The sequence below is a fragment of the Helianthus annuus genome, chromosome 17 (assembly GCF_002127325.2).
Source record: "Helianthus annuus cultivar XRQ/B chromosome 17, HanXRQr2.0-SUNRISE, whole genome shotgun sequence".
NCBI classification, from domain to species: Eukaryota; Viridiplantae; Streptophyta; class Magnoliopsida; order Asterales; family Asteraceae; genus Helianthus; species Helianthus annuus.
This window is the reverse complement of record NC_035449.2, coordinates 83,744,838-83,761,646: the sequence shown is the minus strand read 5'-3', so window position 1 is coordinate 83,761,646 and position 16,809 is coordinate 83,744,838. Positions and strand designations below refer to the sequence as shown.

The 16,809-nt window shown below is 36.4% G+C and overlaps 1 protein-coding gene and 1 long non-coding RNA gene across 3 annotated transcripts; one reads left to right on the top strand and one right to left on the bottom strand.

Annotated features, from left to right (window-relative positions):
- The first annotated feature begins 1,174 nt into the window (after positions 1-1,174).
- On the top strand, positions 1,175-2,367 carry LOC110923419. Its single transcript, XR_002584069.2, has 2 exons — positions 1,175-1,406; positions 1,947-2,367. It is a non-coding gene; the product is annotated as an uncharacterized LOC110923419 (long non-coding RNA).
- Positions 2,368-11,509: 9,142 nt separating this feature from the next.
- On the bottom strand, positions 11,510-13,034 carry LOC110925086 (malonyl-coenzyme A:anthocyanin 3-O-glucoside-6''-O-malonyltransferase). Of its 2 annotated transcripts, XM_035986523.1 has the most exons (2): positions 12,771-13,034; positions 11,510-12,686 (listed from the first exon to the last, which is right to left on the bottom strand). In XM_035986523.1, the coding sequence occupies exons 1-2, from the start codon at positions 13,012-13,014 to the stop codon at positions 11,632-11,634; spliced, it is 1,299 nt and encodes a 432-aa protein (XP_035842416.1). In that variant the 5' UTR covers positions 13,015-13,034; the 3' UTR covers positions 11,510-11,631. The 2 variants fall into 2 exon arrangements, with proteins under 2 accessions (XP_035842416.1, XP_022024747.1); XM_022169055.2 differs by having other exon boundaries at positions 11,510-13,032.
- Between the last annotated feature and the right edge of the window lie 3,775 nt (positions 13,035-16,809).

Genomic DNA, 16,809 nt, shown 5'->3' with positions numbered 1-16,809 from the left:
AACCTTCCTGGGTCGAAGCCCATGTTCGGCGAATAACCTATTTCGTCGGCCCAGCATGGCGAATAATCATCTTTCGTCGAACACATAATGACGAAGAACCACCATTCTTCGTCGGTCACTAGATGACAAAAGCCACCATTTTTCGTCGATCACTAAATGACAAGGAACAACCCTTCTTCGTCGAGTTCTAGAAGAAACATAAGCGATTCCTAAGTTGGTCATTAAACACCCATACACTACAATACTTCCGTTACTCCTCACCCATGCACAAGTTACAACAATGCGTAGAGGAAATACTTGAAATCTCGGGTTGTCACAAAAATAAGCGTAATTCATGTCAAAACTATCATTATTCATGTCAAAATTAGCATAACTCATGTCAAAATTAGCATAATCCTAAGTAGTCGCCGAGTAGGCCGAGTAGTCGACCGAGTAATCCGAGTAGTCGTTGAGTATTCCAAGGTTCCCCCCAAGTATTTGACCGAGTATTCCAAGTAGTTGGCCGAGTATTCCGAGTAGTCGCCGAGTAAGCCGAGTTTGACCACCTCCGACTTATAAAGGCAGACTTGTAGTAACTCTCCAAGGTAAGGTTCCGAGTACCAAGTAGTCGTTGAGTACTCGGCCTTGGAATTCGACTTTTACAACACTGGTTTCAACACTTCTAGGTCACTTAGGACCTTTTATGGCAGTAGGTTTTTGAGGTTTTGGGCCTCTAATATTTTGGAAATCAACCATACACAAGCCCCACAATTATGAGTTTCATTGGGAACAAGGTTGTTACAAGAATTCCACAAGATAGGCATAACAAAGACAAGTTGCAAAAGTTTTTGTGAAAGTAGAATTTATAACCCACTTCGGACTTCAAATATGGAGTTGTACCACCTTGTTACACCTTGGTGAACATTGGGTTAAACCTTTAATGTTATGCAAGTGTTTTGAAGCAAGAAAACATAAGAAAAAGTAAAGGGTAAATTACACTTTTCGTCCTTTATGTTTGTACCAGATTGCAATAGATAGTCTTTAACTTCAATAATCACAGTTACAGTCCTTTTTTTGTTAAAAACATTACACCTTACGTCCTTTAACTCTAACTTGGTTAAAATTTTCAATTAAGTAAGCTCATGTGCATCACATGTGAGGGCAAAAATGTCATTTAGCCTTCCTGTTTCATCTCCCTTTAAAACCCCATCCCATCTTCTCTCTCTCCCTACTATCCATCTTCTTTCTCTCTCTAAACCATCCACCTGCCACTGCCACCACCTAACATCTATCGCCACCTAACAACCTCCACCACCTAACAAGCATTTCTAACGCCCAATTATTGGGTTTCATATCAGTCTGTGAAACTTATGGAGCTCAAAAATCAACCAAATATCGAAAATGAGTACTATGATTCGAAACAAAAGGTAAGGAAATGAAATTTGCTCTTTGTATAATAAAGAAAGTGCATTACAAACAACTCACAAATCCATATAAAGCATATAATAATAATAATATTAATAATCAAATATAATCCTTCCTGTATAGGAATTTAAATCACAAGAAAGCTACCTATAATATGATTTGATTAGCAAATCTGAACACAAAGAAACTTCAAATGTTTGTTGTTTCAATGCGTTAACTTTCAGATAAATTGACCAATTTATCCTAATATATGCATGCTAACAGTTTATAATGACAAAAACTACAGATTTCCAGTAGAATTTTATATTAACAAAAAACTTCAAATGTTCTTGTAATATCCCATCTGTGCATAACCCCAAATCTATGATGAGATTAATTACAACTCAAACATAATGACTCCACTACTACTCACCTATGACCCACTATCAAATAGACTCGGACACATACTAAGGAACATCTTCTTTCAGATCTGCAACGGTTGTTGCCGGAAAAAAAATGAAGGAAACATCTTTTTTCAAATCTGCAATGGTCTTTTTTTCCAGATCTGTAACATCGGGACGGATCCGTGTGGGAGGGAGAGGGTGAGAAACAAAGAAACATCTTTTTTTTTCAGATCGCCAGAATAAACGTGAAGGAAAGTTGCGATGGTGGTGCATAGCCGTCAGAATGAGATGAAGACGAGTGGGGATACGGTGGTGGCGTCTTGTTGGTGGGAGAGAGTGCCTGTTGCAGAGATGGCGGCTGTGGATGGTCGATTACGGTGCTGGTGACAGTATGAGTGGAGGTGGTTTCAGATGGTAGGTTTAGAAAGAGAAAGGGGTGTCGGTGGTGGCTATCACTAGTGGTGGGGTTTGTTGAAGAGAGAGAGAGAGAGAGTGAAAGCTGGATAAGAGATTATATTTTTCATATATCTATATTGTATAATTGTTTTTTTTTTTAAATCTGATTTGTTTTATTGTTTGATATTACTTTAAATAAATAAAATGAGTAAATTTACCAATCTACCCTCATGTGCAGGACACATGACATACTTAACTGAAAATTTTAACCATGTTAGAGTCAAAGGACGCAAGGTGTAATTTTATTAACAAAAAAAGGACTGTGACTGTAATTATTGAAGTTAAAGAGCATCCATTGCAATTCGGTAAAAACATAAAGGACGAAAAAATGTAATTTACCCAAAAGTAAACGAAGTGAGTTAGAACTCATTTTGAACACTAGAGAGTATTCTGCACAAAAAAGAATTTTTTTTGAGAGAATTTGAGTGTTTGAGGGAGATTTGAGAGTTTGTACAGGTCGGAGGAGTTATGGGAGACATGTATCTATTAGTGGGAGATTAGGGTTGTGTTTAAACAAGGTTGGAAGGTGATTAGAGAAGGAAAGAGGTGGAAAAAGAGGTCCAATCCCGTAGCTTGGAAACATTTTGCCCGCCTAGAGGAGCTTACGGACCGTAAAGTCCTTGTTACAGTCCGTAAGGACCCTGAATTTTTTTTTTTGTTTTTCACCCTTGTTGTTTGGTCACTTGTCAAATTATGTGATTTCCTTGATATGTTAAGCGTGTTAGGGCATTTTAGGGCATGTGTATAGTATGAGTGTGTATGAGTAGGATTCCGAATATAATTAAACATCAAGTATGATTCAGTTCTTAGGCATGAAATACGTATTTGTGATTGATTAACGTCGTGTATGTATGCATAAACAAGTGTGAATAAAAATTGTATTCCCATCATGGTTGTAAAACAAGGTTTCCAAGGCCGAGTACTCCCCGAGTAGTCGCTACAAGGTAGGCTGCCGAGGCGACTTTCTTTGACTCCGCCTAATTACTCGGAGTCGGTCAAACCCGGTCAACCTCGGCCAGAATTGGATCTAGTAGGTCAACTCGGGCCTAGTTTGACTTAAATAATAATAAAATATAATTTCTATGCCTATCATATTAAAGAATCAATGTCATTTTCATATATTTTTTATAAATATTAGTAAATTTATGTTATTTGACATATATTTAATCTCCAAAAAGTAATTTCTTTATAATTTAACATGTCCGAGTACTCCCCGAGTACTCTCCGCCTAGACCGAGTACTCTCAACTCCCCGGTCTACCGACTGGGAGCGCCTAGCGACTTTTGCAACCATGATTCCCATTATGATCAAAGTCTTAAGATTACAAGGATTAAAATGAAATACGCATACAAGTTTCTAAAAATAGAAAGTAAGAAATATGGCTTGTTACACGCAGGACCATGCTCACACTTAATTGCCCAAACACTCTGCGCATTACAAGGTTTGTACGTCGGTTTCGCCCGCGTACATGTAAACCATGACAGTTCACAGAAGTACAACAAGTACGAGTGGCAGAAACTTGCACCCAATCAGCGTGTGCCATGATTTGTCAGCCAATCCCCCACGATGATCAATAGTGCAGGGGATAAACAGTACAAATATACAATGACATGCAACCAATCAACTTGTGTCGTTCACTGCTCCATGATCTCTACTCACAGCTATTGACAAACTTGATAACAAGTACATTTGGCATGTGACGTGTATCCAATAAGGATGAGCCAACATCTCTCCACCTCTGCAAACACTGCATGTCGTGTCAGAGGGGACCAAATGGATATTCCTTCGTGGCGACGTCTGGCCCAAGGCCCATCGGCTCATTTTCTTTTCCAAACCCTTCGGGTATAAATACCAACCTTCAACCACATGTTTATGGATCCGATTTCTCATTCTCTCACTCTTAACACACACACTATTTTATTCCCTTAGAACGGTTACTTATTCTAACGCCGGATGGTGGTTACGAGAAGAAAACCCCCACCTCTCCTTCTTGTAACGAGCTCAAGGTGCTTTGTTTTGCAAATCACTCCATGCTTTGTCGATCGAAGAAGAGATTAAGAGTATCACCCCCTCCCGGTCAAGACTGCCACTACAGTTCTATATCCCCGCGGATCAGGACTTGTGTTTCTTCAACCAACCTTCTAGGTTGTCTTAAAATGGAAAGTGTTTTAAATTGGTTAAAATGGCCGAAAGACAACACTTTGTAAGAAGCACAAAGATGGATGGAGGACCAACTCTTTACCACTAAATTAACAATTCCAGTTTTGTGGAAGTATAGAGCCTTAATGTTTTTAATAAAGGAAGTGTGGAAATTTTTATTTAAAATGATATGATTACCAGCGGAAGCTGACAATTTTAGTTAGTGTTTTGAGCCCCTGTCCGGCAAGGTAGCTGGATAACATTCTAAAACAATAGTATTGTTATTTACACGCCAAAAACCGAACAGGCCTAAATATATTAAAATACATGTATTTTCTTAATCTATATAATTTTTGTTCAAAATAAAATAACTTTTTCCAGTTATAGAAATCACAAAATTATATGTTTTACTATTTAAAAATCAAATGATAGGATTCTGTGCTAAAAAAAGAAAGAAAAGAAAAACACAGTTTTTGTGGTCTGACCGACCCATTAAAAGAACAAAAATATACTTACAATTCTGTGTGTTGATGTTCTTGTCCAGGGTCTTCATAGATTCATACATGGAATTGAGTTCTTCAATCAAATTCAAGAAAATAAAGCCAATGATTGAGATTGTTAATCAATCTAGTGATATTGAATATCCTTCTACTTACCCCCATTGTTCTTGTACCCTCATGTGCAATGAAAGGACATTATTTTGATTTAAGGATGATTCAAACAATTAAATTTTACAAAATTTGATAAGAAATGAAGTGAAATCATGGCAAGAGAAAGTGGAGAACATAACCTACACACACAGATTCATTGAACTGGTTTAAAGCCGATAACATATATTGAGCCATGTCTTATCATTATGTAACAAATATGAACTTGGTGATATTTTTGTTGGAGGCCCGAGACATCATCATAATTTGCATATGTATTACCATTTGCAGCGGAAGAGAATACATAATTTGCAGACATGATTAACAAATGTGCAGAACAAGAAAGAATGAACGATAGTGAATATAAAATGGACACTTTCAGATTTAGAGGGAAAATGTCTTGATACCGGACTGGATTACCGGTCAGGCCATATATATACATAATATGTGGCGGTTAATTTTGGCGGTAAACTGCCTAAGGACAGTTTGAAATACCCGCTCCGGTTCTTGATCCGCACATAACTTGACCCATACATAATACATAATAATTGTAACTTAATTATTACATAAACTAAATAATAAAGTTTATATTCTGACTAACACCCTCCCGTAAACTTGATTATAGTTGCATCATAACGCTCTTGTTGGCTTCATCGACCGCTTTTCGAGCTTCACTGAAATTGAATCGGCGTCGTTTCTTGTGAAGAATCCACGATCCGTCTAGACTGTTTCTTGTAAACAAAGCATAATGCTCTGTTTCTTTGTCATTTCGTGAAGATTCGGCTTCCGCACTTTTGCTTCTTCTTGTTCTTTCGTTTGCAGCCATGGGAGTTCCTTCTTGTTCCAACATTTCTTTGTCTTGTGCCTTCTTTTGTACCGATTTGAACTTGTAATAAAATACAAGAACATCTAAGTACATTGCATAGATGATTCTAATAAAATCTCCATCTTGATATTCGAAACCAAGATCCTTCGCTATGGCCGGCCACAAATTGTCAAGTGTGACGCTTTGATAGCCTCCATCCTTTTCTACCATAACATACAAATCGAGTAGATTTATCTTTCTTCCGTCATCCAACTGTGGGGGTATTATTCGCGTAGTTATTTCCATTTTTTCTTTTAGGAACCAACCCACCATAGTTTCAAACTTCACTTCCAGATCGTGTTTGTACTTAAACACGAAATCTCTATCGTCAATCATATCTAACAAGGCTTGACAGTCGGAGAATTCTTTGAATTCTAGTGCCCTTATGATCATCCGACTCCAATCAAACTCTTGTTCATTCGATACATTTAATTCTTCGAAATATGAATTCAAGTAATCTTGTTTGTATTTTTCATTCATATCGTTCAGATTTAAAACTTTCTGTCTTTCTTTCATCCCCAATTCTTCTTCTTTGGTCAGACCAGTAACATCACTTATGGTATTTAACACGGGTGGACAAAACATTGGGTAAATTCTACAAGTATCACCACTTTTCTTGATGGTAAAACCTTGTAGAGTTAGTTGATTCATGCTTAAAACATTTCTGTTCAATTCGGGAGTATACAGAACACTTTGTATTCTTACAGTTTCGTTGTTGGATTTAATATCCACATTTCCTATACCCCGGATGAACAAGAAATCATTTTCACCGGTCTTTGTATCAACACCAATTAAATGTTTTATCCTTTTAAAAACATTTATATTACCGGCGTAGTGATGAGAGAACGAGTAACTGACATACCATATGTCATTCCACTGGCCACCATCCGTGCCAGTAACGATCATTTCGCCCCGATCTCCTGCATCCATCCTTTGTGTTTGGATTCCGGCGTTAATCGCTTGATTAACCAATTGGGTTGCTTCGTCATTTTCTTTTGATTTACACGAGTAAATCAGATGTCCTGGCCGATGACAATAGAAGCATAACTTCACCCTTCGTTTGTGTTTCACCCCTTCATGCTGTTCATCTTCGCAGTGTTGGCATGGTAGTGTAGAAGAAGATACTCTAATTTCTGCAGGAATTCTTGATGTGGCTCTGATACCACTATGTTGGAGGCCCGAGACATTATCATAATTTGCATATGTATTACCATTTGCAGCGGAAGAGAATACATAATTTGCAGACATGATTAACAAATGTGCAGAACAAGAAAGAATGAACGATAGTGAATATAAAATGGACACTTTCAGATTTAGAGGGAAAATGTCTTGATACCGGACTGGATTACCGGTCAGGCCATATATATACATAATATGTGGAGGTAAATTTGGCGGTAAACTGCCTAAGGACAGTTTGAAATACCCGCTCCGGTTCTTGATCCGCACATAACTTGACCCATACATAATACATAATAATTGTAACTTAATTATTACATAAACTAAATAATAAAGTTTATATTCTGACTAACAATTTTGGATGCGGATTATCATCCTAATCCCGATTTCTTTAAACTGGCAGTTTCATAATTTAAGGTAACAAATCCATATGTCCGTGAGCTCGTTGATAAGTAGATGGTGCATATAGGCTGTTGTCGGTGGCCGGAGAAGAATATGAGATGGGAGGGGCTTAAATTGAAGAGGGGGGGGGGGGGGCGAGGAGAGTTGGGTTTTTTAGTTAAAACAATGTAATATTTTTAATTCTTCTTTTAATTTAATTGAATTGTATTTTTAGTAAGTTACATATATCGTCTGAACTATTAGGCCATGAGGTATATACCTGATGGCATGTGAAAACAAATATAATTATACTACATAAAAACCAGAGAGATATGAACTTCAAGACACAACTATATAGTATATCTGATGGCACATTGGTCAATGCAAGCTGAGATGAGCTTATCTTTGATTCTTTCTAACAGAACCATTTAAGGTAAAAGGTCAATCCTGGCTACCTAGTATCGAGTCGCGGAGATTCTCAGTGTTGGCTAACTTCTTTTTTATTTAGAAAAAAACGAAGCCTCAACACAAGTGGTCCAGACTAGAAAGCCCCAAGACCTCACCCCTCAGGTCTTCAGTTTGGAAAACTTTTGTACAAACAGTCTTGGTCCAGTCTGAGACATGTAACATGTAACACATTGTGAGCAACAAGTCACTGTATGACAGAATATGTTACAGAAGTCTTGAAAGAGTTGGAAATGAGAATTTTAACTGTAACCACTAATTTATCCAAATGATTGGATTAAATTTAAACAGAAATCAAGTACTTAATGATAAGCCAATAAAAGGTTTGTAAAACCTTTACTACGTCTTTTTGTTGTTTTGTTTTGAAAAAGGGTTAAAGTCTCCCACATGGACTTGATCAACAATATCAGCAAAATGCAACCTACCAGTTCAAACCTATATTAAACTTAAAAACCAATCTTGATGCAACTATCCACACTATATCCATTAAAGTTTAAGTGTCAAAATATCAAGCAGTTCCTAAATGTCAAAAGTATCTTCAACTAACCAGAAACCGTAAATTCCAAATATTAAAATCCTCAACAAAATTACAGTAAACAGTTTTTTATCTTTATCGTCAACAAAGAAAACAAAAAATAGTTTGCGAGAAGCCTTGTTTTTGCGCATTTAGTCGCATTTATCCAAAACTAGAACCTGTAACCATGTTTTGCCTATCAAACATAAATGACACTTAACTCTTTCTAAATCCAAGTAGTAGTAGACTAGTAGTTTAATTTAAAATATTATCGATTGTGTAAATCATTAAAGTTTGTCAATGGTTATCTAAATAAATCCATGTGGAATGTGCAAATCATTAAAGTACCAATGTTAAGGAAGAAAACCACAGTAGGCCATGTTTAAGGAAGAAAACCATAGTAGGCCATGTTTCACTAATAACGGTTTTAAGGTCTTATCCTTAGATCAATCAGCGATGTTAGTGAAACGATTTTCTAAAGAAGAAATCAAGGAGGCAGTATGGGATTGTGGGGGTGACAAGACTCCGGGTCCAGACGGCTTTACATTCAGCTTCATTAGGCACTTCTGGGACATCATGGAGGCTGATTTTGTTAACTTACTTGATCATTTTTATGTTCACGGTAAATTAAGTCGTGGTTGCAATTCAAGTTTTATCACTCTAGTGCCTAAGTCGTCCAACCCTCAATTTATTAAGGAATTTCGGCCTATTAATCTCATCGGGTGTATCTCAAAGCTAGTTTCCAAAATCCTGGCTAAGAGATTGAAGAAAGTGATGGGTTATTTAATCAGCGATATTCAAACGGCTTATATTGAAGGGAGAAGCATTTTGGAGGGCCCTCTCATAATTAACGAGCTAATCTCTTGGTGCAAGAAGTCGAGGAATAAAATGATGTTGTTCAAAGTTGATTTCGAAAAAGCTTTTGACTCTATTAGTTGGAAGTTCCTGGAGTCAACGCTTTCACAAATGGGATTTCCCGCTTTATGGCGGAAATGGGTGTCGGGTATTCTATCTTCCTCAAGAACCTCAGTTCTGGTAAATGGTTCACCTTCAGAAGAATTCGTCATTGAGCGTGGGGTTCGTCAAGGGGATCCTTTATCACCTTTACTGTTCATCCTTGCAATGGAAGCACTACATGTTGCTACGGTCACGGCCAACACAAATGGTTTATTCAAGGGTTGTAAAACTCCAAATGAAGGTCCGCTTATATCTCATCTACTATACGCGGATGATGTTTTATTTGTTGGGGAGTGGTCTGATTCAAACCTTCAAAATCTTTCGAGATTGTTAAGATGTTTTCATTTGTCATCGGGTTTAAAGGTGAACTTCTCAAAAAGTCAATTGTTCGGTGTGGGTGTATCAAATGAAGTCATTACGCAAAAGGCGGCTATTTTACAATGTAAAACGGGTACGTTCCCCTTCACTTACTTAGGCCTTCCGGTCGGTGCAAATATGAATTTGGTTAAAAATTGGAGACCTAAAGATTTGAGGAGAAGCTCACATTATGGAAGGCTCGTACTTTATCTTTTGGTGGAAGGGTGACATTAATTGAAGCGGTTTTAGGTAACCTACCCTCATACTTTCTTTCGCTTTTCTGTGCACCGATTCAAGTATTAAAACAGTTGGAAAAAATTCGAAGGAAATTCTTGTGGGGTGGGTGTATGGAAAAAAGCAAAGTGAGTTGGGTTCCTTGGTTCAAAGTCGTAGCTCCAAAAAACAAAGGGGGATTGGGTATAGGTAGCTTAGCTTCAACAAACAAAGCCCTCATGATTAAATGGAGTGTGAGATACAAAAATGAGTTATCTTCGTTGTGGGCAAGGGTGATTACGGCCATACACGGTGGACCAAGATGTCAATCGTCCATTCCGCTAAAAAATTCTATAGGAGGTGTGTGGAAGTCAATAGTAAAAATGGGACGTAGTAATGAAATTCAGCCGATAATTGTGCGTGAAAAAATGGTTGTAGACCTGGGAAGTGGAGATAAAACTTGTTTTTGGCTAGACCCGTGGGCGGGAAGTAGACCGTTATGTGAATTATTCCCGAATCTGTTTGAACTAGAAAGTAATAAACGTTGCAGCGTATCAGACCGTTATAATATGATACAAGGTAGAGCCGAATGGTTCTGGGGTAGTAGAAATGTTCTGTCAAACGAAGAACTGAAGAACGAATGGGCGGATTGTTTAGTATGCGTGAAGAATGTCATAATTAGTGCTAGATCAGACGGTTGGCTGTGGAAGTTGGGTGAAGAAAAGGTGAAGTTCCAAGTTAGTATTGTCCGTGCTGAACTGGATGAAATAAACTTAATCAATGAAACAAAGGTGCTTAATTGGCTCCACTGGATACCAAAAAAAGTCAACTGTTTCCTCTGGAGGGTAGTCTTGGACCGTATTGCAACAAAAGAAGCACTCCAAATTCGACGCCTACATCTCAACTCCTCAAATTGTGTTCTCTGCAATGAATCGCTGGAATCAGTAAGTCATCTTCTCATTACCTGTGATATGGCTCAACAAACTTGGATCTTGATCTTTCAATGGATGAAAATCCCCTTACCGCGTTATATTCTAAGTGTGGTACAATTGCTAGAGTTCATCGGTTCTTACAAAGGTGGAAAAAAACTGAATCGGGCGGTGTACACAGTGGCGGCTGCAACCTGCTAGAACATCTGGCTGATGAGGAATGCAGTTATCTTCAAAAGTAAACCTCCTGATATCGTAAAACTAATCAGTGATATTAAGGCCATCTCATACACTTGGGTAAAAAATCGGGCAGGGTCGTCGGATATATCATGGGAGAACTGGAGAAATTTCAGTTTCTAATGTAATTGTCTGTATTCTTTTCTGTTTCTCTGTCATTCTATTTTTCATTGTTTGTACTTTGCTTGAGCATCTTGCTTAAGGTTTTTATAAAATTCCGCCTTTATTCAAAAAAAAAAAAAAAAAAAACCAATGTTAACGGATCCAAATTGCAGTAGTATAATTTAATACGTCATGGAGTGTGTGTGTCATTAAAGTAAAAGTTATCTAAATCCAAATTGCAGTAGTTTAATATACCACTATCGAAAGTTAATAGTGATGACATACATAAACTTAAAACAAAAACCATATAATCATATATTGAGATATTACACAATTACCAAAGGCCCAAGTCACTCATTGAAAAGAAACAAGAAATGGAGAGATAAGCAAGTTGAAGTTATAGTATTCACAAACGACGACACTCAAAATCGATATATGCTTCTAATCCTTTTTCAAAGATACGAATCAAAGATTCCATCTCAGTTGTTGGAAGGCAAACACCAATCTCCATATCTTGATCATTTTCTCTACAGGCTGTCATGGATATCGATCCATTATAATCAATAGAAACTATTTCGAACTTTTTGGGCTTGCCCCACCCAAAATCAGTGTCATAAAACTTGATCTTTTGTGTTCCAGAAACCCCAATGATTGTTGTTGGAATCCTATTGGAAGATAAGTCCTCGAATGACTCTATCTCTTTAACAACACCATCTTTATCGGTCAACATCCTATGTACGCTTTCTCCAATCAACTTTGCAGCAGTCACGAACCCTTCTCTTCCGGTTAACAATGTGGTGTTTTCAGTAGCCATACACCCTCCAATTACACAGTTACCAAAGTAGGCAGTGGGGATTGCGGGATTCATACGTGCCCTACAATCTATGAGGAAACGAAATACTTGCAGCTCCTCCTTGCGTGTGTTTGCTATGCAACTCCAGATATAAGCACATGCCACCGTAAAAGATGATACATATGCTAATGTTGGTAATTGGGTTGAAACCAAAGTTTTCATCCTATTTAGCACTAACCAAGGCAAGATAAAAGTGGCTCGAACTTTATCAGTTGGTCCACATAGTTTCCAAGGTTGATACTCTTCTTTAAAACTCTCAACTTTCGCAAACTTCAGATAGTTTTCATCTAGTTTAGCGTTTTTGACCACTCTACCATAAAATGGCAAAGTTCCATTAGCTAGAAAAGACTTGTCGGAACCAAATCGAGCAATCGATGTCCAGGCCTTCAAGAAAATAATCTTCATGCTAGCATCACACAAGCAATGGTGATTAGTCATTCCAATAGAGATTCCAGAGTTTGGAAAAAGTGTCACTTGAACGGAGAACACCGGGATCTTTGTGGAATCAGAAGTTTTATCAGCCTGGCCCAATAGAGGTACTAGATGGTAAAACATCTCACAGTCACGAGGATGGTTTCCAGTTAGTTCGTTGAAATCAAGATTACATTCTGCAAAAGTAACCATGATAGAATCACCTTCAACATAATGGATTTCGGGCTTTTGAGTAGAAGTAGGATATACGAACAATTTACCAGCGAAAGGGAAAAAATGTTGAAGGGTGATTGATAAAGAGTGCTTCAGATTTGGAATAATTGTTTCAGTGAATTGAGTTTGTGTGATGTTGGAGAGTTCATAAAAGAATAGAAGGTGAATAGGAGGTAACCTTAGCCACATGAAGTCGAAGAAAGTCAGTGACAACAACCTGTCACCTACGGTTGCCACTGGTGGGGATAGTTGGGACTCTTCAAGAACAGTCAAGATCGGAAGGGAAGCCATGATTTCTTGTTATCCTTTCTAAAAGGTCCAAAATTTATGGTACTTATAAAGGAATATGGTTTCCAAGTTGCCATGTCTATTTGTTTTTTACTTTTTCAAATCTTCTGTGTTGGTTGATTCATATGTCAACCTTTTAAAAAGTCGTAGCCTTTGTCGTGACTCGTGAGTAATATTCTAATAACGCTGTCATAGCAGTTTAGTGCTTAAGTTGATTAAAAAAATAACGTTATAAATAAATACATAAATAAATAAAATTTAAAATATATACTAAATTTAACAGAATTGTGTACAGTTTTGGCGTTTTTGTTTTAGCCGAGAATATTGGTTTTAGTCCATCAATCCATCTGTTTATTTTTTGTTACAGTTTTGTCTTGGATACTGTCTTGTTTATTTATTTTTTTGTTATTTCACTACATGACACTTAACACTTCTAACTATCCATTTTAAATTGAACATCTTGGAGATTTTACATTAATGACTAACTACGTTACTTGGTAAGATAATTTAAGGGCTTGGGTGTACTTTAACTTCATTGGTGTTAAAGATGACATGATAAGTTATCATGTCTTTCAAACCACTCTCTCCCCATGTTAAGTGGTGTTAAAACATCCCTTGGTTAACCAATGGGGTGTTGGTCCATTAGCAATTGCCTATCACAAACAAACATCGTGAGTTTTCATTTCAATTTTCATATTGTAATTTTAACCTAACTAGCTTTTTATCCCACCGTGCATTGCGGCGGAACCTTGAACGTTACAACGGCAGAGAACCATATTTGTTTTCGTTTCCAGGTTTTCGTCCCCCCTTGGGTTTGCAGTACCTGCTTTCGCTTTCTTAATAAAACATGTTATGCTTTGTTATACTCTGTAAACATAAAAATGTATTTGCTATGATTACCTAAAAATTAAGTATTTACATAATGATTCATCATTCCTTTTCAAATGTTCCTATTTTCCTCTTTTACAATTTTCGGTAATTTGTTAAATAAAAATGTGTCACCGAAACAAATATCATTTTTTGTGGTTTTAGATCTATTTGATTTGAAACATGGCAATATTTTTTTGGGTCTACATCCTCGATTTCGCGATCACAACGCTCACGTCTCCCACGTCGGTTGCTCCTGAAATGTTCCTGTGTAACTCCAACACGTACAAACGTATTAGTGACAACACTTATATGTTACTAAAAGCTATAGTTTTATAAAGGAGGTGCAAAAGATTCATGTTAATCAGAGTTGCACAAAATAAATGGCAGATTTCTAATTCAGTTAAGGTGTTAAATGTTCTAAATAAGAAAAAAAATGTTTTATACCTTTGCTTTTTAGATTACCCAAGCAAGCAGTACAAAAGTATACATGATATATGTAACGCCCCAAAACTCGGGTCCAAATATTTTATTTGGAAATTTTATTAGGTAGGAATAAGTAAGTAAGATTTATTGGCTAAGTGGCATATTTTACTAATAACCAAGTAATCTAACTTGGTTAGATAAAGTTGGCTATTATTTAAGAGTGGAAAACTATGGGGGGTCAAATAAACAAGAAAGAACATGAGGGACTAAGGTTGTCAAAGTGGAAACTTGAATTAATTAAAAGAATAAAAATAAAAACCTAAAACACACACACTATGTGTGTTTGTCTGGGGATCGAACTAAGCAGAAGAAAAAGGGTGAAACCCTAATTCACAAGAATCATCAAATTAGAAAGGGGAATTCAACAAATTCTATTGCATGTACAAGGATTCTTGATCATCCATGTGTTCTTCACATTAAGTAAGTTTAATTTTATGTTTTGGTGATGTTTGATGTTGTGGGTTATGGTTAATCCAAGAATTGATGCAAAAATTAAACATGAATAAGTGTTATAATCCTCGTATGGAGTATGTGTTATGCATGATTTTGATCAATTAGGTGTTTGGAGGTGAAACCCACCATAGATGATGGAAATGACGACATGGGTATTTCACCCATGTGCAATCTTCATTCGATTCTTGATATGTTATGTTGTATGTGACCATCTTGCTAGTTAGATTGAACTTGGTATGAAATTAGTTTGGTATTTTGTATTTTGTATTGATAATGATTGAAAGTAAAGAATTAGGAAGACACAAAATGAAAATACTTGTACATTATGCTTAGATATTAGTATGCATGCCAAGTGTATGATGAAATGTCTAAGTGAAGTTAGGATGAGGAGATTGTATGAAATGGCTTGATACATATGAATGTGATATGAATTTGTTGATGTTTTTGTGTTAATTGATGAATGAAAGCATGAAGTAGGAAGTAAAGCATGAAACACTTGTACATTATGCATAAATCGTGGTATGTACACCAAGTGTTTTATGAAATGCCTAGGTGAGATTAATAGATGAAATGGTATGCAAGTAATGGATCAAATCGCATAACATGGGGATATGATGTATTTGATGGTAAATAAACATGAGAAATGTATTTTTAGATGGAATTCATGTAGGATTTGGTTGGCCATGTTATTTGGTAAAAGTATGCATTAGAATATTGTACTCTATGTTGGAGTGGTATAATGTTTACTACATTTTTGAATAATTGCTTAACCAAAATTGATAAGTAAAAGTACGTTAAATGTGAAGCATATGAGATCATTAGAACGGGATGAAGTTAGAATGATGTTGGGTTCTTAAGCATAGGTCATGGTGTTAGTTGTAGAATTATGTTAATAGAATGAACGGAATTAAATATGTTTAGTGTGTGCGTATAACTAGATGATCATGTGGTTGTATGCTTATTGCATCGTGAGTATGAAATTTATATAGTGTCATTAGTATAGTCTACTATAATGACATGGATGTATGAGGTTAAATCAAAAGTTCATATGATAAATCGTTGACTTTCTGAAAGTCAACTGTGCATAAGTAGCAATATTAGACTTTTTGTCACAATTGTAATGTTATAGAAAGTCATATGACGCGTGTTATATCCATATGTGTTATATGTGATGACTTGATGAATTATATGAGTTTTAAAAGATTGACTTGTGAAAATATGCCTTATGCTTGTTAGAATTTACTAATGAAAGTCAAATGTGAAACATGAATTTGATATGATCATTAATATGTACAATCATATATGCTAACAAGAATGTGAATACGATGACATGAAAATATAGGGATCATGTCAAGATGGATGGAAGCATGGAAGGCTAACGGGTCAAAAGGAGGCGAGGAAACAGATGCGAATACGGACACTTAAGGTAAGTGATTTCTGGAATCACTTCTTATTTACAAATGAAGTTTGGTATGTTGTATATAGGGAACCATGTAAGAATTTATGGATAAAGGTAAGTACCAAGGTAAGTTCATATGAACTTCGTCTATCCTTAATGTAAATTAAGATGATAGTTTCATCGTGTTAATGGAATGTTCATTATGTTGCTGAATGTTCATCGTGTTAATAGAATTTTCCTTATGTTGTTGAATGTTCATCGTGTTAATGGAATGTACATTATGTTGCTGAATGTTCATCGTTGTTCATTATGTTGCTGAATGTTCATCGTGTTAATGGAATGTTCATTATGTTGCTGAATGTTCATCGTGTTAATGGAATGTTCATTATGTTGCTGAATGTTCATCGTGTTAATGGAATGTTCATTATGTTGCTGAATGCTCATCGTGTTAATGGAATGTTCATTATGTTGCTGAAAGCTCATCGTGTTAATGGAATGTTCATTGTGTTGCTGAATGTTCATCATGTTTGTTGGAAGTTAGTCGGTTATGTTTGTTTGTAATTGCATTGATTTGTGTTGATTTGTTTGTAGAT

Excerpts from the sequence above, each read along its gene's own strand:
- LOC110925086 (XM_022169055.2), bottom strand. The coding sequence starts at position 13,014 with ATGGCTTCCCTTCCGATCTTGACTGTTCTTGAAGAGTCCCAACTATCC.